Source organism: Acartia tonsa, chromosome 10 (genome assembly GCF_053477335.1).
Source record: "Acartia tonsa isolate MP-2025a chromosome 10, ASM5347733v1, whole genome shotgun sequence".
Taxonomy (NCBI): Eukaryota; Metazoa; Arthropoda; class Copepoda; order Calanoida; family Acartiidae; genus Acartia; species Acartia tonsa.
Window position 1 is genome coordinate 22307941 of NC_137269.1, and position 25912 is coordinate 22333852.

The window sequence follows — 25912 nt, forward strand, 5'->3', positions numbered from 1 at the left end:
GACATAACGTCAACACGAAAACCATACAAGTTACTCTATGTAAATACATGTTGGTAACATGTCAGTCTAGGCCACTATAATAGTCATTTATCACATCTTATTATAGACAGCTTTCCACAGATATCAAAATAAAAAATATAAGATTAATACCAGTTTTGTTAGCCCCGAGGGGGCCGACGGTCATGGCTTTAACAGAACTGGTGCTATTTAAATATTTTTATTTTAATATTCGTGTAAAATTGTCTGTAATAAGATGCTATACATTATTTTTCCGTATGGCAGAGAACTGGTTCTAATCCAGTGGATATTAATCGGTTTCGAAGCCACACTGGAATAAAGATTCTGAGTTTAGCGTTCATTACTGTTTTTCACTAAAATTTTTTTTTGTGTTGATTTTGTTATCAATGATGTTTTTTGGCTCCTGAGCCAAAATTTTGGTAATAGAATAGAAATACAACTGAGATCAGAGTGGCGGACAACAGAAAACCTGTTTGATTATTATCTTCAATATATATATCATGTTTTTCTGTACAAGTGACTCTAATTAAAAATTTGAAGTTTTAGATTTATACAATATATGATATTCATCCCTTATTTTGATAAATAAAATACCCTTCGGTAGTTTGAAACAACCTTTAAGCCAACGAATACATTAAAGTTATTTTACAGATATTAACAGAACTTTTTCAAGAAAAAAAGAGCAATCTTTGGTACCGGTTTTTCTTGTCTGTAATATAAAGTTTACATAGGACATTACACAAATATTGAGTTTATTTCAGACATTTTATATAAAACAACCAATATTCAAATAGAAGTAACAGAATATTGGCTGTGTGTCTTTACCGATATGGTTCTCCTTTACAGTGGAGCTTCTCAAAGGTCAAAGATGGTCTATACTTCCTACCCCTCTATAGTGCCAAAATAGTCTCTATGGCCGCAGGGATCAATATCAATTGATCGCCCATAATCTTATCCCTTTACATCCTTAACTATTCGAGTAACTTTACTGTAATAGTAGCCAAAAATTTGCATCATTACAAAAACACCTTATCTCAAATACCAGTCAACGAAGGTGTGAAACCATTTACCCACCGCAAAATTGTTAAATAATAAATATCACCAAATGTCAGATGTCCTGTTAGAATATTACGGGATGCTCCCTCCCTCCCTGGTAGAAAGTAGTATTTATACATATATTTTATCAAAAAGAGAGGAAATATTCACAAATTTTTTTTGCAATCAGCATAAATATCCCATTATGCCTTATTAGGGAGGGAATGGGCAATTAAATTAATATACACCACTAATAACAAGTAACTGTAAAATTAGAAGACAGATTATTTTATCATAAATTTCCTATTGTAATGTGTAATTTTCTTAAGTTAGTTTGTCAGCAGACAACCAACACTTTTGATTCATTTACATTTAAATGGATGTTAATACTTTGTTGGGTATTTATGCGATGGGCCTGTTTACAAGACAAAGCATTATCCCTCTACTATGTTTAACATCTTTAATATGACATGGTGTCCAAAGCTTTTGTGGAAGAGTTTTTAAAGAGAAACTTCAACAAAACGTTAATCCAATGAAACTGTTAAATTGATTGATGACAGTGAATGAGTGAAGTCATGTTGGAGTAAAAAGTGCAAGGCAGCCCTACCAAATTCCTTATTTCTTCATCCCCCTACTGCATGCCTATTGATGCCACATTGGTTTTCCTGGTTTTAAATCAATATTAAAATAGAGCAGAATTTAGGTATCTATAGGGGCACTTAATGGGGGGTAGGGGCAAGTCGACCATCCCATTTGAAATCTTTATTTTAAAAAGAAAAATTTCTTTCAGAAATTATTTTTTATAGGAGAAGGTGGGAGGGTGGTGGTACACTCCCCTAAAATATCTATGAAAATTTCTAAGACCAGTTGGAAGATACATTTAAAGGAGAACCATATCAGTTAGCGAGATCCCTCGGTACACACATAAAGGAACACAGACAGCCTGTTACTTTCATAATAGGAAATTAGTAACTATTGTATTAAATTAGACCAGCGGCTTCGTCCCTAGCCTCTAGGGGCTTTTTTTTCTGAAGGTTCGGGGGAGAAAAATTTTGTTTACATTTTTTTTAGATATTTTCTGTATTTTATAACATTTTATAACTCTTTATAACATTCTATATCTCTTTATAACTTTTTATATTTATTTATATTATTCAAAACCTTTAAATTTTTTCTTTTTTTTATTGCTTTTTAAAATTTCTTTGCCATTAGCCTTTTTGGGGCTTGGCCCCTACAGGAGAAGGAAGTTTTCACAATCTTTTTGAATTTGATAAAACAAAGTTTAAAAGAAGAAAAGAAATTTAAAAAGAAGAAAATTATTGAAAATATAAAGAAAATATAAAAAAGTATAAAAAAATTTATAAAAATATATAAAACCATAAAAAATGATTAAAATTAGAAAAAAATATAAAAAATTGGGGGGGGGGGGGGAATTTCATTTTTTGGGGGGTTGGGGGTGTCCCACCCCCAAGAAAATAGCTCAAAACCACCACAGGACCAAAAAGTATATACCCTGAAGAGTAGAATCCAATAGGTTCTGTGGTTACCAAGATCTTAAGCTTCAGACGGACAGACGGACGGACGGACAGACATCATTCTACTTTGTATTATAGATAGACCAAGACCTTGCTTTTTTTATACAAAAAGGGAATAAGGATGATAAATGCATTATTTTAAAGTTTTGCGAGAACAACCCCGACCACACACACACGTACCAATATATAGATTATTGAAGATTCCTGTGAAAAGTTTCTCTCCAAACTTATTTGATCTTCTCTCATACCCGAGGTAGTTTCGTCCTAAAATAATATATAATCAGGAATTAAGGAATAATTATTTATAGTTCCATCCTAAAATAACAAACAACCATGGATTAAGGAATAATTATTTATAGTTCCGTCCTGAAATAAAATACAATCAGGAATTAAGGGATAATTATTTGTAGTTCCGTCCTATATAAAATAACATACAACAGGAATTATGGGATAATTATTTATAGTACAGTTCTAAAATAACCTACAATAAGATTTTAGGGATAGATATTTGTAGTTCCTTCCAAAAATAAAATACAATCAGGAATTAAAGGATAATTATTTGTGTTTTTGTTACGATCAGGAAATGAAGGGATAATTATTTGTAGTTCCATCCATAAATAACATTCAACCATTTATTAAGGGTTAATTATTTAAAGTTCCATCCTTAAATAACATTCAACCATTATTAAGGGATAATTATTTGTATTTCCATCCTAAAATAACATTTAATCAGGAATTAAGAATTAATTATTTGTAGCTAGGTCCTAAAATAACATACAATCAGGAAATGAAGGGATAATTATTTGTAGTTCCATCCTAAAATAAATTACAATCAGGAATTAATGGTTAATTATTTGTAAATCCGTCCTAAAATAACCTACAATCAGTTCTGTCCTAAAATAACATACAACCATAGATTAAGAATTAGTTATTTGAAGTTCCATCCTAAATTAACATACAACAGGAATAAAGGGATAATTATTTGTAGTTTCGTCCTAAAATAACATACAATCAGGAATTAAGGGATAAATATTTTTAGTTTTGTCCTAAAATAACAAACAACAGGAATTAAGGGATAATTTTTTGAAGTTCAGTCGTAAAATAACATATAATCAGGAATTAAGGGACAACTATTTATAGTACAGTCCTAAATAACCTACAATAAGATTTTAGGGATAGATATTTGTAGTTCCATCCAAAAATAAAATACAATCAGGAATTAAAGGATAATTATTTGTGGTTTTGTTATGATCAGGAAATGAAGGGATAATTATTTGTAGTTCCATCCATAAATAACATTCAACCATTTATTAAGGGTTAATTATTTATAGTTCCATCCTTAAATAACATTCAACCATTATTAAGGGATAATTATTTGTATTTCCATCCTAAAATAACATATAATCAGGAATTAAGGGATAATTATTTATAGTTAGGTCCTAAAATAACATACAATCAGGAATTAAGGGATAATTATTTGTGGTTTTGTCCTAAAATAATATACAATCAGGAATTAAGGGATAATTATTTGTATTTCCATCCTAAAATAACATACAATCAGGAATTAACAGATAATTATTTGTAGTTAGGTCCTAAAATAACATACAATCAGGAATTAAGGGATAATTATTTATAGTTCCATCCTAAAATAACATACAATCAGGAATTAAGGGATAATTATTTGTAGTTTTGTCCTAAAATAACATACAATCAGGAATTAAGGGATAATTATTTGTAGTCTTGTCCTAAAATAACATACAATCAATTATGGGATAATTATTTGTAGTTTGGTCCTAAAATAACATACAATCAGGAATTATGGGATAATTATTTGTAGTTTGGTCCTAAAATAACATACAATCAGGAATTAAGAGATAATTATTTATAGTTCCATCCTAAAATATGGTCAATTAGGAATTAAGGGATAATTATTTGTAGTTCCGTTCTAAAATAACATACAATCAGGAATTATGGGATAATTATTTGATTGAGCGTCTCTGCACTATTGTTCATTTGTCTGTCTGAGTGAATAAGGCTGCAAAATTGGCGAAACACGAAGCGTATCCACTCGTTGTTGGGAAGTCGATATGTTTTTAATCTCAGCCCAACAATGCTTCCTTACGGACGAAATTAAAAATGGTCCTTACTGCTACTTTATCTGGTGTGGGAAAAAAGGGCACAACTCATTATCTTGCACATTTATAACTTCAAGATAAAAATCAGGGTTCGGAAGCCGCGCTATCAGCTGCGCGGCTGCGGCTGCGGCTGAATCCTAATTTGTGGCTGTGGCTGCGGCTGCGGCTGCTTAAAGTTATGGAAGTGGCTGAGGCTGAGAGTGGCTGAGGCTTAGTGCGGCTGAGAGTGGCTGCGGCTGAATGCGGCTGAGGCTTAATAAGAATTGGGGTGGCTGAGGCTTACAGTGGCTGAATTGGAATTTTGTGGCTGAGGCTTCGAGCGGCTGAGGCTTACAGTGGCTGAGGGTGGCTGAGGCTTACAGTGGCTGAAGGATTTGAGGCTGCGGCTTACTGAAAGCCGCGCGGCTCATAGCGGCTGCGGCTTACAGTGGCTGATTGGAAAATTAAGCCGCGCGGCTGAGTGAGGCTGAGGCTGAGAGTGGCTGATAACATAATTAAGCCTCGCGGCTGATTCTGAGGCTGCGGCTTACTGAAAGCCGTGCGGCTGAGGCTGTGGCTGAATTAAATTCAGCCGCGCAGCTGAATGCGGCTGTGGCTGAATACAATATTAAGCCTTGCGGCTGATCTTATGGCTGATTATAAAATAAGCTTTGCAGCTGAGGCTTCGGCTAAATTGGATTTTTTAAATGCATTCTAGGACATTTTTTGGAGAGTTGAGGGTGGTTAGGGGTTGTGAGAATAAGAGTGGAGGGAAGAGGGGGGAGGACAGCAGGATTTTTTCAAATGTTTGATTCAGAATTAGTACCCAAAGTTTTATACTGGTACCCAAAGTTTTATACTGGTACCCAAAGTTTATTCTGGTACCCAAAGTTTTATTCTAGTACCCAAAGTTTTATACTGGTACCCAAAATTATATACTAGTACTCAAATTTTATTCTGGTACCCAAAGTTTTATTCTAGTACCCAAAGTTTTATACTGGTACTCAAAGTTTTATACTGGTACCCAAAGTTTTAGTCTGGTACCCAAAGTTTTATAATGGTACCCAAAGTTTTAGACTAGAACCCAAAGTTTTATACTGGTACCCAAATTTTACTGGTAACCAAAGTTTTATACTGGTACACAAAGTTTTATACTGGTACCCAAAGTTTTATACTGGTACCCAAAATTTTACACTGGTACCAAAAGTTTTATTCTGGTACCCAAAGTTTTATACTGGTACCCAAAGTTTTATACTGGTACCCAAAATTTTATACTGGTACCCAAAGTTTTATACTGGTACCCAAAGTTTTATACTAGTACCCAAAATTATATACTAGTACTCAAATTTTATTCTGGTATCCAAAGTTTTATTCTAGTACCCAAAGTTTTATACTAGTACTCAAAGTTTTATACTGGTACCCAAAGTTTTTATACAGGTACCCAAAGTTTTAGACTAGTACTCAAATTTTATTCTGGTACCCAAAGTTTTATACTTATACCAAAAGTTTTATACTAGAACCCAAAGTTTTATACTGGTACCCAAAGTTTTATACTGGTACCCAAAGTTTTAAACTGGTACCCAAAGTTTTATACTGGTACTAAAAATTTATACTGGTACCCAAAGTTTTTTACTGGTACTCAAAGTTTTATACTAGAACCCAAAGTTTTATACTGGTACCCAAAGTTTTATACTGGTACCCAAAGTTTTAAACTGGTACCAAAAGTTTTATACTGGTACTAAAAATTTATACTGGTACCCAAAGTTTTTTACTGGTACCCAAAGTTTTATACAGGTACCCAAATTTTATACTGGTACCCAAAGTTTTATACTGGTACCCAAAGTTTTAGACAGTTACCCAAATTTTATACTGGTACCCAAATTTATACTGGTACCCAAAGTTTTATACTGGTACCCAAAGTTTTATACTGGTACCCAAAATTTTATACTAATACCTAAAATTTTGTTTTAATATTGGTACCCAAAGTTTTATACTGGTACCTTAAGTTTTATACGAGTACCCAAAGTTTTATACTGGTACCCAAATTTTATATTGGTACCCAAAGTTTTATACTGGTACCCAAAGTTTTATACTGGTACCCAAAATTTTATACTAATAGCCAAAAATTTATTCTGGTACCCAAAGTTTTATACTGATACCCAAAGTTTTATACTAATAGACAAAAATTTATTCTGATACCCAAAGTTTTATACTGGTACCCAAAGTTTTATACAAGTTTTTTAGCAGTAGGAATTTATTTCAACATCTTTAGTTATGATGCAGTACAAAGCCTATCAACTCCCAGACAACGAGCCGATGCGCTACATGTTGAGCCACGGTCGAGGGTTTCTATGACATTAACTCAAGGTCCAACAACCCTGGATAACTAAGGGGAATTATATCTTTCCTTTGCGCCTGTTCATGTTGCACACCTAGCACCTAGGAACCATTTAATGTCTACAGTTATAACGCAGTGTCTGCGCGAGATTCGAACCTATTACATCCCAGATGACAAGCAGATGCGCTATTTGTTGAACCTTGGGGAACCAATTCTTTCCTTTTCTGTATTAGTTTAAGTGACATCTATCCAGCAACCAACTTTTTTTTATTGAACTACCTGCCTGAAAGTTTTATGGTAATGAGTTACGCCTGTTTATGAGCCAAGGAAATCCTCCTACTCCAACTTTACATGTTGCACACCTGCCATAGCAGCAGTAGGAACCATTTAATGTCTTCAGTTATAACGCAGTGTCTGGCCGAGATTCGAACCTATTACCTCCCTGATGACAAGCAGATGCGCTTCTTGTTGAACCTTGGATAATTAAGGGGAACCAATTCTTTCCAATTTAAGTGACATCTATCCAGCAACCAACTACCTGCCAGAAAGTCCTATGGTAATGAGTTACGCCTGTTTACGAGCCAAGGAAATCCTCATACTCTAACTTTACATGTTGCATACCTGGCATAGCTGCAGTAGGAACCATTTAACGTGTTCAGTTTTCACGCAGTGTCTGGCCAAGATTCGAACCTATTACCTCCATGATGACAAGCAGATGCGCTACATGTTGAGCCATGGTACGCAGGTTAAATTTGTCTTAAAAATAATCGTCTTTAAAATGCTTATCATATGTACACTTGCAATAAATGTATTTGTCATAAAAACTTACCTCTTATGAAAAATGTTTTTTTTACAAAAGTGCTTTTTATTACAATTATTCATGGGTATAATTTTTATGACTAACTTTTTATGTCACATAATCTTAATGACAATGTAATTATGAAGTTATTACAAAAAATACTAAACAATAGGTACTGGAAAAAGAAGAACTGAATTAAAATAATTTTTTGGGGGGTAGGGTGATTTTTATTGGGTGGGGAGGGCCGGGGCGAGTGAATCCCATTTTTAATTTTGGGGTGATGTTTAATTTTTTTTCTAAGGCAATTTTTTTCTGGTAGTGTGATGGTACCCTCCCCTAAATTAGTGTTAAACCTTCCCAGTACCTATAAGAAACTACCCTGAATAGGAGCACCATATCGGTTTAGTAGTTAGCGAGATCCTGTAGTACAAACATATAGACAGACAAAAATAAGACAAATTTTCATTTTGAAATATTGGAGCTCTGATAGCTTTTTGGTACGGTAACAGCTTTGAACCATCTATCATCCGGGTTCGAATCCCAGAAGAAAAAAAAAATTGGGGGGATGAAGGGTGACTTTTATTATTTTTTTATGGGAAAATAGGGGGGAGTTTGGTTGAGCACCCACCAGTTTTAATTTTAGTTTTTTAAAAAATTCAAAAACTTGGAAAAGGCAATTTAAAAAGTTTTCATTAGTTCAGTAGTTATCGAATTCTTAATCTACAGACAAAATAACTCTCCATACTTTATACAAGGTTTTAGAAATAATCATATGTAATTCTTGGTGGAATTGAACAGAAAACCTTTCTTACACATTATGGTGCACTAACCCTTAGAACTTAGGTGTAAAGCAATTTTATATTAAAATTTAGTTAATGATATTACAAATAAAGTAAGTTTACCTAGAACAAATCTCCTCTAATCTTTTTTTACACATTATATCCACCCTCCTTTTAAAATTTTTTTTCAACTTGAGAGGAAAATAACTAAAATTATGGACCTCATTTATTGGCCAGTTCATTTATATATCCCATAAGAGGGGAGAGATGGATTAAAGGGGGTGTATGGGGGTTATTGTTATTTTAGCCAGCTGAGATTATTTCTTTATCAGAGTACATGAAAATATGGACAACATCAAAGTAATAATATATCGATTCATGTATTGCTTATAAATTCAGAAATTGTATAATATTGTATAAATTGTATAAATGATAAAGATAAAGAAACATTTTTTTTTATAATAATTGCAGTTTCGAAAATAAAATCAATTTTAGTAAGCATCTTTGTAAAATAAACAAAATCGGATGATATATAATAATCATTTAACTATTTCAATCTATCGAGTACATAAAGATTATGTAGATTTTTTTGCATATTATACAGGACAATTTATTGCATTTTACAGACCTTTTTTTAACCAACTTTAAAAAGTAAAATACATCGCTGTTTAAATTTTTTTTGTTAGAAAACATATTAGGATAATTTGTGTTCAAAATAAACACACACACACACCCTCCCCCCTCCCCAAATCTTAATTTAATTATTTTCATTAATTTAAAAATACTATGAAAAATGAAATATGTATAAATCTTTTTTTTTGCATAACTTTTTCAGTGTCTCTCATCAACCACAAAGTATTAAATACATTTAAAATTGAAGAAATATCTAAGTAGGAGAAGCTTAATTATATAGAACAAGTATTGCGTACCTAAACGGAAAAATAATAGAGAAGCTACTATATAACTTGAGTATCACAAAAATTGCTTGCCCCCTGTGAGGTTTGAACTCACGGTCCCTAGTTTACAAGACGAGTGCTCTACCATTGAGCTAAATAGGCCACTTGTACAAGAAAAAAAATTTAAGATAATACAAATTCATAGTGAATATTAAGAAAATTCTGAAAAATTTGTATCTTTTAAAAACAATAAAATTAGGCAAACGTCAGTAGGGCAGTTACCCTATAAATAGTATTCAATAATATTCATAAGTATCAACGTTCAAAAACGTATTGCTCCTGGTGAAATTCGAACTTATAACCCCGGCATAACAGTGTAGAAGAACCGTGCGCTAACTGATTGCGCCACTGGAGCTCTTACATTACAGGTTCAAACTTTTTGTAGTTGTTCGAGATGGTAGTTTCTATGTTGTAATTTTAAAAAAAACTTAAGATAAAATTTTTATAAAAGAATATAAAAAAATTTAAAAGTATAACATTTAAAAAAATTATTTTTTGGCGATGGAAATGTCTGACCCCCACCTCAAAATTAGCTCAAAACCATCCAATGTCAATATATATATAACTAGCGGCTACGCCCCTAGAGGCCTCTAGGGGGCACTTGAGGAAGAGAGAGAGTCAAATTTAATAACCCAATTTCTTATTTTAAATTTTTAAAGAAAAGTAAAAAAAATTTTTTTTGGGGGGGGGGAATTTTTTTTTTAGGGGGGGGGGGGGGCCCCACCCCTTATTTTTAATTTTAGTTTAAAAAATTTAAAAAAAATTTTCTTTTTTTTGAGGGGGGGGGATTTTTAATTTTTTGGGGGGGTTGGGGGTGTCCCACCCCCAAAAAAATAGTTATAAACCTTCCCAGGACCTATGAGAAGCTACCCTGTTAAGGAGAACCCGATCGGTTCAGCGGTTAGAGAGATCCTTCGGTACAGACACACAGATACACAGACACACAGACATCCTGTTACTTTAGTAAAAGGATTCCTGAGAAGGACAACATTGTCAGTTCAGTGGTTGCTGAGATCTTAAGCTTCAGACAGACAAAATTAAATGAAAATTAAGCCCCGCGGCTGAATTGACGGCTGAGGCTTGTACTAATTTAGCACCTGCGGCTGCGGCTGGGGCTTACAATATCTCAGCCGCGCGGCTGTGTCAAAGCTGCGGCTGAATTTAAAAAAATAAGCTGCGGCTGAGGCTGCGGCTTACAAATACCAAGCCGCGCGGCTGCGGCTGCGGCATAATCATAACTTTTCAGCTGCGGCTGAGGCTTTCTTGAAGCCGCGCGGCTGAGTGCGGCTGCGGCTTCAAATTATTAACAGCCGCGCGGCTGAGTGTGGCTGAGGCTTCCCCAACTATAAGCCGCGCGGCTGATTGCGGCTGAGGCTTAGAGGGGCGTTGGCTGAATGAGGCTTAGTGCAGCTGAGGCTTAATGTGGCTGAATTGGAGTTTTGTGGCTGAGGCTTACAGTGGCTGAGTCTTACAGTGGCTGAATGCGGCTGAGGCTTACAGTGGCTTATGTTTTCTTTAAGCCGCGCGGCTGCGACTAAGGCTGAGGCTTATTGGGTGGCTGAGGAAGCCGCGCGGCTGATTTTGAGGCTTCTCGTAAGCCGCGCGGCTGATGGTGGCTGACCCTGAGGCTGCGGCTGCGGCTTCCGAACCCTGATAAAAATCCTGCAATCAAATGGTTGGTAGTCTGAAAGAAGTTTGACCGTACAACCACGCACTTCATCGCCAAGAGATTCACAAAATATTATAACGTGATGTATTCCGCCCTTTTAAAAGTTGAGTGAATAGGGGATACGGTTGCTTTTATTATTCGTGCAGAGCCCGATCTTTAAATCATTTAATGGTGAGCCGAGCCAGATCTGCCTCAGAGGTGAGCCACAGCTACTGCTAAAAAAACATTGATCTTTAAAAGATTTATGGCTTGATGTGGCCAGTTTGCTAGCCACACTCAATAACTTTTATAACTTTGGTCGGTGCGGTATTTCATACATAACAATATATAGAGGGTGGGGCAAATAAAACCGGACAAATTCTATTTTTTAACAAATAAACATAAAATCGTCAATTTAAAGATTTTATTAAAATTCAAAAACTGGGAAGCAAATTGGGTATAAGACTATTAAATTATTTAGTAAAATCGCCGCCAGCCCCAAACTCCTCTTCTACCCTCCCCCGAACCACCCGCAGACCCTGATCACCATGTCCCTGTCCAAGCTGGCAAAGTTCTCATTAATAGTGGCAATGAGGGAGGTCTTTGTGATATAGGCATGTCTATTGGTGATGCTTCAAAGTAGGCACAGAATCAATAGTCCATTGGATTAAGATAGGAGCTGCTGGGAGGCCAAATCTCCTTCAGGACTTGAGTAACCGCAGGATCAAAATTCACCCATCTTTCAAGCTAACCTTCGACACGGCGGCTCTCATTTGGGCCAGAGTTGAGCTAGAACAACGTTCTATACCTTTTTGGAAATGGCATGAAGATTTAGTTAGGGTTATTGGACATTTTAAGGAAATAACGATTTATGAGGTAACTCCAACATTCAATAATACACAAATTGCAAACATATGTCGACTTTGGTTAATTGTTAGGGTATTACCTACAAGTTCTCCCTCCATGCTGTCCTCTGTGCCTCCAGAATCATCTCTCTCCAGCTCCAGGTTGTCTGCAGATTCACAGTTTTCAGACATGCATTCATTTTCATTATTACTTTTTAAATCCACTCTACTTCACAACCCTTTGTTTTAAAAAGAGGTATAGCACCTTTATTAAGCTCAAACAATGACATTCCTAAACATTACAATGAAGCCTAACCAAAAAAGGAGTACAGTTAAATAGTACTGATATATCAACAAAGGATGTTTTTAACCCCCCTTCCCCAAAGACAATAGGATAAAACCATGCCATGATCATTAGGAAATTACGTAATGTAGAACCTAATCAGTCCGATGTTTAATGGGATCTTAAGCTTCATCAACACAGACAGCTATCGTTCTACTTTGTATTATAGATGTCTTATTGATGATTACAAACTTTTTTCTTGAATTCACCAAAATCTAGAGAGTAAAAAAATCAGTAATACTTATAAAATGAAGTAAATTTTATAGTATTAGATTATTTAAACTGTTAGTTTGACTAAAGAAAGGCATTTGACAGTGTATTGTCTAACTTTCCTGTACTCCAACAAAGACAACTCTTTCTCCTGAAATAGTGTAATCAATTAAACTATAACTAATTTATCATGCATTGTTCTTTACCTGTATCATTGATAATCTTATTTGTCAATACAAATTATGAAATAATCTTTTATAAATTTTAGAATTCTTAGATCATTATACTTAAGTAATGTTTTTTTTCATGAGAATTTTGATTGATATAGCTTGATTTTTATTTTAAAGATTTACTTATTAATACTCATCAACTCTACAAGTCATTTTGTCCGTCAGACTGTCTGTAATGCTCTTGAGGTTTTAGACTTTTCAGCTGCTTCTAAAATTAAATTGGTTAAATTAAAAGTGCATTTACTCTATATCAAACTTTGCCTGTCTCTTCCCCAATTACACTGTGGTAAAGGTTTTATGCTTTTAGGAGGTACGATTCTTAGCTGCTGTAAATAGAGGTCTACCATTTTGTGTGAATATTCTCTAATGATGAACACATACTATTAAATCAAATAATTTCTACATTTTATTCATTTAGTAAATTATTTACCTATTATATTTAAGAGGGTGAAACGGGTTGACCCCAAACTCGACCATCTCGTAAGAATCTCCTGAAAGCCTGCTTTCGCTAAAATAATAATTTTCATGAAGTGAGCAGTTACTGTAATTGTAACAAACAAAGATGACAACATTCATAAGTAGGGAAGCATTACAAATCATGGATAAAAATACTGACAAGGAGATATAAAGAGCATTTGTTAAATCAAGAATCACGAAACCAATTATCACATCATAATTATATATTTTTTTATATTTATATTTATTAGCATGATTGACAGACCAACGGACATAGGGAATTACATACTGAATGCTCATTATTATAGAAACTCTTCAAAAAAAAAAAATGAGCAGCTGAGAAATTCACATTTTTCCCGAGGCGTTACGGACTAACGGACGAACAAAAAAGTAATTAATGGAACAGCTACCCTCCCCCCCCCCCCCTTATATGTAGTCTAAAACGTAACTGGACAAAGTGTACCAAAATGTCATAAAAACATTTTTAATGGGTTTCTTTCCCTCTTCTCCTCTCAAATCCCTCATTATTATGACGTCACAAGGCTGATTTTTGAGACACTTTGTCCAGTTACGTCTAAAACATTGGAAGATTATTTTGTTACCTGTCCCTTTCACAAGTGTGTTTCAATGATGATTTCAACGGTTCATCCTGGGGCGGACAAATTTTAAATCCAGGCGGTTTCCCTCATATCACATTTGAACAAAAAACAATTCTTTGTAGAAACTAAAGTATCTTTGATTTTATTGTAGGTTAGGTAATATCCCAAGAGGAGTAATCTCCATAATCAAGTCCTAAAAATGTAAGTATGTCCCTAAACAGTATCCTGTAATTAAGCAGTTTTACAAAATTACAATTACAATTTTGTTAAGACTGATAAATGCGTATTCTGCTTATTCATTTCTGAAACTCTACAAGTTTTAATATTTGTTTTTCCAACCATTATAGAGTTTTGCTTTTATGGATGTTCTTATCCTTGTTTAAAGATATATTTAGTGAGAGATATTGTGAAAATTTATGTTTTGTTTTGCTTTCGACACTTTTCCGATACATTTAACTATTCCGCTATAAATAGGAAACTGGAGTATCTGTTTGGGCATGGTAGGGGCGGCGCAGCTACTCTATATCTTTAATAATGTCTATAAGTCTAAACAAAATTTAAAGATGTATTTGCTTTACATTAAATGAGCCAAATAAAGAACATTTTAAGTAATACATTAAAAACTAGCGGCTGAGCCACTAGCAAACTATCCAATGCTTAGAATATAAAATTAACAAAGGCTATCCAAATGACGAGAAAGCATTAAAAAAGAATTTTTAAATTAGTGGAAGAAGTAAAAACTATATCCTTTTCTTTAAAGTCGTGGGACCTTCTAAAGCTTCTCTAAAACATAAAATTGATTCATTTGGGTTAATAAGATCTTAATGGTCAAACAAAATTTTTTACTATTTTATATCAATAGGATATCTGACAAAAGTTAACCTTACCGTGCTTAAAATAAAACAAATGTTTGCTGCGCTGACAATAAACCTGGTTTGTCCTTGTTATAGTACGTTACGCTCTCTCTTAAATGTGGTTATTCTTGTTCTTACCCAAAATCTGTATCAAAATAGCTCTTTAGATAAGACAACATAAATCTGCCAGATACAAAAAGAACAAAGATGACAACATCCATAAATAAACATAAACATATTTATTTGGGCATAAAATAGCATAATTTGGCATAAGAACAAAAAATCACGGATGGAAATATGGCCAAGAATATTTGGGAAGAATTTATTGATTTGTTGGAATTGTGGTTATGAATATATTGGAAAAGATAATCACGAAACTTTTCTAACATATTTTCTCCTATGACCTATGAGAAGCTGCCCTGTAAATCATATTGGTTCGCGTTTAGCAAGAACCTTTGGTACAAATAGACAGACAAAGAGACATCCTGTTACTTTATTATAAAGACTAGTGGCTGCTACCTTAGCATCTAGGGAATCTTTAATCAAAGGGATATGGAAAGGCAAAAAATAGCCTAAAACTTTAGGACCTTTATGAAGCTTCAGGAGAACCATATCAGTTCATTCGTAAGCGTAATCCTTCGCTACAGACAGAAAAAACTTACTATTTCATATAATAAAATACTAGCGGCTTTGCCCCTAGCCTCTAGGGGCTTTGCCTTAAGAGGTTTGATCAACCTAATTTTTCGTATTTTAGATTTAAAATACGGAAAATTTTAAGCAAAATGTTATTTAGAGGGTGGAGATTTTTTTTGGAGGGGGGGAGGGGTTAGTCGACCTCATGATTTTCATTTTATTTGTAAAAATAATAATTTTCTTTTGGGGGAGGGGCTGTCCCACCCCCCAAGAAAATAGTTTTAAATCTCCCAGGGACATCTGAGAAGCTAGGAGAACATGATCAGTTCAGCGGTTAGCGGGATCCTTCGGTACAAACAGACAGACACACAGACATCGTTCTACTTTGTATCATAGATAGAATAAAAATAAAAAAATCTTAAGATTTAAAATTTTATCCTGCCTTTAAATTGAGCACCGGATCCTCACCTACAAATACAAACAAAATAGGCACACAAATTATTTACACAAGTAAATCTTTTAAACATGGTTTGCTACTAATAAAAAAGTTTAATTTTCAAATGTAGTTGACATAAAAAAATTAGTAACTTTGAAGCTTTAGAAAGTGTCTTAAAAGATCAACCATGTGACGTCATAATATCCATATCTTTTTTAGGGATCTCCTTTCCCACTTCTCTTCTCTCATGACGTCACACGGCTGATCTTTTGAGACACTTTGTAAAGCTTCAAAACTTTCAATCAATTTCTGATGTGGCTTCGAAACCGATTATTATCTGCTGGATTAGAATCGGTTCTCAGCTATACTGAAAAATAATCTATTTGGTAAATATGTTTTGAATAAGGTTTCCTTATTGCAAAGCAGCTTATATTTCAAATTTTGATTTTTTAATAGTAGAGCTACTCTATAATTCACGTTGTCTGTCCGTCCGTCAGTCAGTCCGTAACGCTATGGAGCAAATGTGATTTTCTTAGCTGCTATTTAAAACAGATGCCTGTCAGTCAGTCTGTATCGCTATAAAGTAAATGTGATTTTCTCAACTGCTATTCAAGACAGAATATCCTCAGTCAGCCCATAACTCTATGGAGCAAATATAAGTTTCTCAGCTGCTATTCAAGACAAAATATCGTCAGCAGTCCGTAACGCTATGTGGGAAATGTGATTTTCTCAGCTATTATAGAAAACAGTTTGCTAGCAGACGAAAAAGGTCCCCGCTACCTGGGCCAGGTAGTTAGTTGTCTTGGTTATACATACATCTATACTTTTATATTTATTGTTAATAATATAAAGTAGCGGAACAAAGGGTCTCAAGAATCAGCCATGTGACGTCATAAAAATGAGGGAGATGAGAGGAAAAGTGGGAAAAAACTCCTAAAAAAAGAGATGGATAATCCCTCATTTTTATGACGTTACATGACTGATTTTTAAGACATTTTATTTATATAAATAAAAATATATGTAAGGTTTCAATCCTTATAAAACAGTTAAATATCTTATTTTTAAAAATCAAAAGCCACATTGTTAAATAATTTTTTTAATCTACATCTCACTGATCGAACTTGTAAAACTTTTCAGCCGGCCAAATTTAATGTTTAACCAAAGATGGATAATGATATGTATCCTAAAGAACTTTAGAAAGGGACAAATGTGAAAAATTTTGTGATTGATTATTGATAAAATAACATAAATATTCGTGTCAATAATAAGTGTTATCGCTTGGTATTATAGACAGCTTTTCTTGTGGATAGTATAAAAACATAAAATTAATTTCAGTTTTGTTAGCCCCGAACATGACTTTATTAAATTATTCTTTTAAAATAAACTAAACCCTATCCATGACAACTTTTTCAAAACAAACAGTGAAAAGCTAAATTTTAAAATGTAAATCAAGTCATAGAACAAACTTTTAATACAAATGACTGAAAAACGGATTCTAATTGAAAAAAAAGAAGAATTTTAGTTTTAAATCACAACCAATTTAAACTTTAATCATTAAATTAGCAGGGTGTTTTTAATATATAATTTTCTTTTCGAAGAAGTTTCATATCAATCTATGATTTTGTATCTATTTTCCAGTATGGCTTCAAAAACGTTTGCTATCCGCTGGATTAGAACCAGTTCTCAACCATATAGAAAAATCCCGTAGACAGTTTTCCACAAAAATTAAAATACAAATTTAAAAAAAACTGGTTTTATTCTTATAATTTTTCATTTTAATATCCGAGGAAAGCTGTCTAAAATACGATGCGATATATAACTATTAGAGTGCCGGTAGGTCAATACCCCTCCCCCCCAAAAAAAAAACAAACATCTATATTACCATGCTTGCTGGGGTGTTTACTGCCGTTGATCTCCGTGTTGATGGACACCTAAAACAACAACAATGTGAGCCAGCAAAACCGGCTCATGCAAAAAAACGGCTACCGTCGAGCCGTCCTTTAGCCGCAACTAGCCGCTCAATTCTGAAGGTTTCCAATTTGTGGAGATACGGATAATGTCATGTGCGACGTCATAAATACACTTCTAAATATATCTCTTTTCTCTTTTCTGTTTATATGAATAATTGTAATCATAAGCGTTTCGAAGGGAGGTTTCAACAACCATATAAAAATTGCCTTCCCCTCCTTTACCTCCGAGTTTACCCCCCCTGGAAAATCATAGTGCAGTTGCACGTCACTTTTGTTGCAATGATATTTTAAAAGTTTTAAAAATTTCGATCATGTATGTTAACATCCTTGTTTATCTCATGTTAAAATTTGTTTTTCAGTGCTACATACACATTAATTTGTCTGAGTATTTTTATGTTTTTTAAAAATGAGAATAAAAAAAGGATTTTTTAAAGTATGTAAGGAGAGTATAAAAAGAATTTTTATTCCAAGTGTAAGAAAATCAAATTTATAGGTAACGCAGCTACGCTTTATGTAAGGTATGTCAGTCTATTTATCTGACAAATAACTAAGGGGAGCCAATCCGTCCTGTTCTGTCCAAAAACTTGGGGTATTAGCAAGGACCACACAACAGACAAGCAACTCTTTGGTTGCACGATCTTTGTCTTAAAGTCTAGAACTATACAGTGTACATGGTAATGAGTTCCGTCTGTTTGGGGCTAATGCATTCCCCCTACTCTAACTATTAATGCTGCGCATCTGACATAGCAGCAGTAGGAACCATCTTCATTTTTTTGTTATAATGCACTTTTAAACCCAGATTCGAACCCATCAGTGTATTTATACAGTTTTGTTAGATGATTAATTCTGGTGGAAACAGGAAAACTGCCTAGAGTTTATATTTATATTTTATCTTTCATGATTGCTTTTAACGGAATATCCTAGACAGGGCAGCAGCCATCTACAGACGCGCGGCTATTAAGAAGCTGAAGCCGCCGCAGCATCACTATTCCATAGGGTTAAGACATAGCTGCGGTCGCACTCTGCACGGAAGAGAAAAAATCTGGATGGCAGCCAACTCAGCGACACTTTTCCTGCTGATACATGACTGCCGAATCATGATCCTGGTTGCAGAGTAGTAGCGCCATTTAAAACAATACTTATCAGTTTCAGACAAAATCATTTTGTTATTCGATACTAATCCAAATTGTTCTTGTTTTATATTTTCTGTTCCAGACAGTTAATTTTTATATTTCATCAAAAACAAATTTTTTGTTAATATCATGATTTTAAAGAAAAGACTCAGGGAGGGAGGAAGGAGCTAATGACAGAAAAAATAATCTAAAAACCAATAATTGAAAGGAAAATCCGAAAGTATCACTTTTAAGACTTTTAGGAGAAAATTAACTTATTGTTCATTTTCGATCCCAAAATAGAGGTAAAGCATCCTTAAAACAAAGTAGAACGATGTCCGTCTGTTTGTCCAGAAGCAAAATATCATAGCAACCTCAGAACTGATAAGGTTCTGATTTTATTGAATATTTCCTTTCTTTATGAATGGTTTGAAGCTATCTTTAAAATAAACAAATTGATTTCTCAAAAAATAAAATAAATAAATGGAATAATAGTAATGTAATTATTTTTTTTAAATGTTGATATGTACGATTAATATTATTATGAACAAAATTTATTTAATTGTATTTCTTCATGAAATTATTTTATTTACATTAGCAGGGGGGGGGGGAGGGTATGTGAATTCCTCAGAGTAATAGTTGTAGAGATGTTTCACTATAAGAGAAAAAAATAGTAAAATTGTTTAAAGTTATAAAAGTTTCTACTTAAAAGTTTTGAAACCGATAAATTTACATCCGTCCATTTTTAAAGCGATAACTTTTTTCTTTTTTGGTTGGCATGTTAGTCTGTATGTTAGAATTGTCCTGTGAAATCCATACATTGCAGAACCCATGCGAAGAGTTTTGGGGGCTTTTTCCAACAAAATTTTCTATATATTGGAATTTTCCAAATAAATTGATTTTTGAAAGAGTGATATCTAGGACAATTAGGCACTATAGCAGAGTAAAATCTCGATAATTACGCCTCAAAATTCGCATTCTAAATTAAATTTGAATAAAAAACTGCCTATTTTTTATTTTTTTTTCTTTACTTGATGAGCTTCCCTTTTATGGATGGAATTGGACAATGGACATTCTTGTTCCTTTTTCTTGCTAACAACCGCTTGACAGACATGACCCTCCTTACAGTCAAACTTCTTATAGATCCAGAAAAGGTTTAAAACTATATCCTCCCAAGTGAAATCACCTTGGAAAAAATCATCCCCCCCCCATAAAAACGGTCTCCGGTCAATTTAAGTATAGTTACCTGTTTTTTCTTTCTCAATAATGGAGCCGTGACATCTAAAATTAAATAAATATTAGAATATTTGGGTATAGTCCCGTTTCATATTTTCATAGTAGCTTCTTTCCTATTTCTAGCCTCTGCGGGGGGCTCTAACCCTGCGGGGCCAATTGTCTAATCGTGTGGGGCAATCACCTAACCCAATATAACCTAAAATAACCTATAAAAAGCCATTTTAAAATACGACGAATCGCCCCTTAAGGGGCGTTGCCACGAAAGGGACTATACCCGAATATATCTTTAGTATTAAATTCAAATTTAATCTCTGAATGAAAGGGTTAATCTAACTCCCTCAGAATCACCTAAAACCTGCCTATGTCCTTCACCAAGCATCACTGAAAAATGTTGAAGGTAAAACAAATACCAAGAGCTCAATGGACACAGATTATGCAACTAACATTAAATGTTTTTTTAAAGTCTTATAGATTGAGAAAATTTTGATGTTCCACACTTTAGAAAATGTAAGTGTTATGTATCGCATCGTATTATAGACAGCTTTTCGCAGGTTTTAAAATTAAAAATATAAGATCAAAACCAGCTTTGTTAGCCCGCCCCGAAAGACAGAATGCCATGGCCTACAAAACTGGTATGAATTTTATGACTTTTATTTTAATATGTGTGTAAAATTGGTCTGTAATACGATGCTCGATTCAACCGGTTCTAATCCAGCGAATATTAATCGGTTCTGAAGCCATAATGGAAAACTATTTACCATGGTCTAATGAATTGTCCTTCTTTAAGCTTGTAGCAATACTTCTTAAACCTAAAATAAATATTTGTTATACTGTTAAAAGCGAAGCTACTATATATAAGTCTTATTTTATTAGAAAATATGGCAACATCCATAAAAGCAAAGACGGTAGGACAAACAAACTTCGACACTTGTAAAGTGTCCAAACTTAACAAGCAGAATATTAATATGTAAGTCTAAACAAAATTGTACCTAAATTTGTTGCAAATTTGCGTAAAAACGGACTACTGTATATTTAATTTATACGGACATTATTTCATATTATTGTTTGATTAATAGAGATTCTTTGCTTATGATATTGTACCTTGTGATCCTAGAAAACATTATTCCAAAAATCAGATCAATAGGAAAATTATATCAAACAAATAATCAGCATGTTTCGAAAGGCTGTGTTGACTTTCTGGTAAGTATTATACTGTTGCTACGCTTCCTTTTATAGGAATTATCATGCAAAGTTTTAAATCGATAGGACAATTCTAACATGTCTAAATTAACGAAAAAAGCAAACCGTTAGAGACATAAGAACGAACCTAATTATAGCAAAGCTTCGTTTTAAAAATAATCCAACTTTGTAATATCTTTTTTCTACTTTGATAGAAATTAATGTTTTTCATTATTTCAATTAAAGTTAGAAAAGCCACACATTTCATTGTAAAAATTTATAAAAGTATTTTCTCGTATTCATTCGAATCCGGTGGATAGGAACCGGTTCTCATCCATACGAAAAAACTATGTCTAGCATCGTATTATATCCAGCTTTCTACGAATATAAAAATGTACAATCATAAGATTAAAATCAGTTTTTTTAGCCCGTGCCTTCGGCACCTAGGGGCTAAAAAACTGGCTTTAATCTTATAATTGTACATTCTATATCCGCGGAAAGATGTTTATAATACGATGCGAGAAATAACTATTCTCGTATTTATTCGAATCCGGTGCAGTGGATAAGAACCGGTTCTCATCCATACGAAAAAACTATGTCTAGCATCGTATTATATCCAGCTTTCTACGAATATAAAAATGTACACTCATAAGATTAAAACCAGTTTTTTTAGCCGGTGCCTTCGGCACCCCGGGGCTAAAAAAACTGGTTTTAATCTCATAATTGTACATTCTATATCCGCGGAAAGCAGTTTATAATACGATGAAAGAAATAACTATTCTGTAATTTGCAAGTTTTAATAACTGTTGTATTAATATAACAATCTGGGGCTATGAATAAAAAATTAATTCGATTTGAAATTGCTGATAAATTTGGTTCGCCACTTGACGTAATCTTGCTTTTATGTACTGTAACTAAAGGGAAGTGGGTAAGAAGGAAGTTGGTTGTGGGGAAATTGTCCCCTATAACTGTCTGTCCCTTGTCTCTGATAACAATGATATTAGTTACCATGAGTAGCGCAGCAACAACAATATAATAAATCTAACCTGTGATTACACTTTCTAGGTCACTTAGCTCCGAGTCTCGTAGATCTGACAAAATAAATCATCACATTTTTTCAGGGATCTTAAGGGATAAGACAATGGAGGATAGTTTTTGTACTTCCCCGATGATGATAAACAAAATTACCCTATCTCTAGATTAAGATTAGCTAGTTTGAATAAACCAATCAAGATTTAATTGAAGTACTTAAAAATCCATTTATTGATCCATCCTAATAAACTAATCAAGAAAAATTAATCCACCCTAACAAACTTATCAAGAAAAATTGATCCACTCTATCAAACTTATCAAGAAAAATTGATCCACCCTAATAAACTTATCAAGAAAAATTGATCCATCCTAACAAACTTATCAAGAAAAATTGATCCACCCTAACAAACTTATCAAGAAAAATTGATCCATCCTAACAAACTTATCTAGAAAAATTAATCCACCCTAACAAATTTATCAAGAAAAAAATTGATCCACCCTAACAAACTCTTTAAGAAAAATTGATCCACCCTATCAAACTTATCAAGAAAAATTGATCCATCCTAACAAACTTATCTAGAAAAATTAATCCACCCTAACAAACTTATCAAGAAAAAAATTGATCCACCCTAACAAACTTATCAAGAAAAATTTATCCACCCTAACAAACGTACCAAGAAAAAATGATCCACCCTAACAAACTTATCAAGAAAAATTTATCCACCCTAACAAACTTATCAAGAAAAATTAATCCACCCTAACAAACTTGTCAAGAAAAATTAATCCACCCTAACAAACTTATCAAGAAAAATTGATTCACCCTAACAAATTTATCAAGAAAAATTGATCCATCCTATTAAACACACAGCCCTGTGTAATATATTACAATAGTCTAATAATGAATGAATAATAGAAATAAATAATCATCACACAAATATTCTAAACATATTCAGTGCAGTGTAAATAATAAAAAAAAACTAAGAATTTCTTTTTAAACATCCATAAAAGCGAAGCTCTAAAATCAGAGGGAAGGACAAACAGAACTTTTGTAGAGAATCGTAACATAATAAGAAAAACAGTAATTTGTAAGTTTAAACTAAATTTGTTGCAAAATTGCGTAAATACAGGATATAGTAAAAGGACACACTTTATTTTTTAAGATCTTATTATAGAGATACTTCGCTTAAAATATTGTACTTTCTTGTCCTAGGAATCATTATTACAAAAATCAGATGATTATAATGATTATATCGTATAAAAAGCTGTTGTCAAAAAAGTTAAAAATCACTCAAGCATGCTTTAAATGAACGTACGGATTTTATAATAACGATTATAGTGTTGCTACGCTTCCTAAATCGTACTTAATTGTTATAGGAATCATCATGCAAAGTTTGAAAAGCTTTTGATTAATGAGTAATTTACAACCATAGCCCCAAAAAATAGCGGATGTTGTTATAATAAACAGCAATTAATCCTCATCTACAAAAGGGTCTTTTATAAAAATATGCTTCGCTAAAAAATTGTCAAAATATGCGGACAAATCTTTGGTATTTTTGCATGAATAAAAAAATGGTGATTATTATATTTTTCTGCTAGTATGATATGATAACAATAAAATATAATGTGATAATGGATGTAGAATATACGTGGATAACAGGACAGGGGGAAATTGTCGTCAATTTAGCTTGCTAACATGGAATTAGTTTATTGATCAGTTCATTCATCCAGTGGGATGGGAGGGGTTAGAATAAAAGGGTTTTGAATGGAGGAAATTATTTTAGCCCGATTAAAGTTTTACTTTATTATAGAACATGAAAATCTGGTGTAAGATCCAAGTAATAATATATCCATTAATGTGATTTATTTTTCCTTGTAGATCTGCAGAACTTAATTCACTTATTTGTTTGTACAGAACCGCACTAAAAATAAATAAATATAACAAACAAGGATGATTAATAATCATATCAGAGTATATTCCAAGGATATAAAGGGATAAGACAACCACCGATTAATTAATGTACAATCCCAATAAAGATACACAAAACTACCCCTTCTGTATACTATAATTATTTTTGGACACTCAACTTAATAAACCAACCAATCAAATTCAATAAAAGTCACAAAAAGATTGTTTTTTTTATTGCATCGTAGACAGCTTTCCGTGGATTTTAAATTATAAGATTAAAAATAGTTTTGTTAGCCCCGTGAATAGCAACAAAAATGATTTTTTATATTTGTGGAACATTGTCTTTAATACGATGCTGTAAGTGATTTTTAGGTACGGCAAGAACTGGATATAATCCAGTGAATATTAATTGTTTTTAAAGCCATGATGAAGAAAAAATTTCTAGCTCTATAGCTCTATCTGAAAATATGGAGTTTTAAAAGCTAAGGCATAAAAAATTGACCTTATTTGCAAGTTTTTGAGATGACTGTGTTCATCAAAGAGGTTAGAATTTTGGCAGGAATCTTGGGAAACTTTGACAGGACTATTAATCAGGTTTATGGTATCATCAGCTAATAGACTGGTATTCAGGTCTTCTAAACATCCCTCGGATCTAAAATATAAAATTTGGAAACTTTGCTTCTAATGTAGTCACTCAAAAGTAAGTAACAGTATATGTGTGTGTGTCCCGAAGAATCTCGCTAACCACTGAACCGATACGATCTCCTTCACATTGTAGCTTCAAATAGGTCCATTGAAGGTTTATAGCAAATTTGAGGAAGGGTACAACTCCACCCTCCTTAAAAAATACTCCCTCCGTTTTTTTTTTACTTTTTGTTTTTAAAACTAATATAAAAATAAGGGGGATGAATTCAACCCCCTACCATCTCAAGTGTTCCTCGAGGCCTATAGGGGCACGGATAAAAAACTATGGTAAAGCTGAATTTCTAACTTTATTAGCTAGACTACCCAAGATGCTTTAAATCCTACCTCTGATCACACCCAACCACTTGGATTAGACCTGTCTTGCTATTCTGTTCAAACCCAATAACTTGGTGGCTTGACAAATCATCAGCAAATGTGACAACACCCTTGGCACACGTGGTTCCACCAGGAGTCAGCTGTTCATCCTGAGTTTGGTGTTCAATTACTTCCCAAAAAAAGATAAGTTCAAAACAGAATAAAACTAATAAAATTATCAAAATTTCTATAAACTAATGATTCCACTTTAGCATGTGTGAAAATCTTAAAAATTTATATAAAAATTTGCAAATTTTGTGGATTCAATCGAACATCCCTGAGTGTACACTACACTGGTCACGTGATCAGCTGATCCAATGGCATTTAAAATCAGCTGTTGATCAGGCAAGGCAACTGTGTATGTTTTTATTTATTAGGATAAAAGAACTACTGTAAAAAACTGTATGTCAGGGTAAAAATCAAAGCTGTTAATGAGATAGACTTAAGAAATTTCATGAGTAGATTAATATGACAATTAGAAAGTTGGAGTGTGAGACAATTAGGGCCTGGTTTACATTTTTCATTTTTAAGCCCAGCTTCTTATCAATGTTTCTATCCATCTATTATTTAGTGGTTAAAAATCTGGAAAA

The 25912-nt window shown here is 33.4% G+C and overlaps 1 protein-coding gene and 1 non-coding gene across 2 annotated transcripts; both read right to left on the bottom strand.

Moving 5' to 3' along the window:
- Nucleotides 1–25846, bottom strand: LOC145330720 (uncharacterized). The gene is made up of 15 exons (XM_080175386.1): nucleotides 25838–25846; nucleotides 25293–25432; nucleotides 24766–24915; nucleotides 24227–24276; nucleotides 22372–22416; nucleotides 20905–20955; nucleotides 20157–20191; nucleotides 17711–17759; nucleotides 15835–15860; nucleotides 13909–13955; nucleotides 13281–13358; nucleotides 12743–12771; nucleotides 12169–12234; nucleotides 2792–2852; nucleotides 1–486 (listed from the first exon to the last, which is right to left on the bottom strand). The coding sequence occupies exons 1-15, from the start codon at nucleotides 25844–25846 to the stop codon at nucleotides 402–404; spliced, it is 921 nt and encodes a 306-aa protein (XP_080031512.1). The 3' UTR covers nucleotides 1–401.
- TRNAT-UGU (transfer RNA threonine (anticodon UGU)) lies at nucleotides 9605–9676 on the bottom strand. The gene has a single exon. It is a non-coding gene; the product is annotated as a tRNA-Thr (tRNA).
- Nucleotides 25847–25912: the final 66 nt, after the last annotated feature.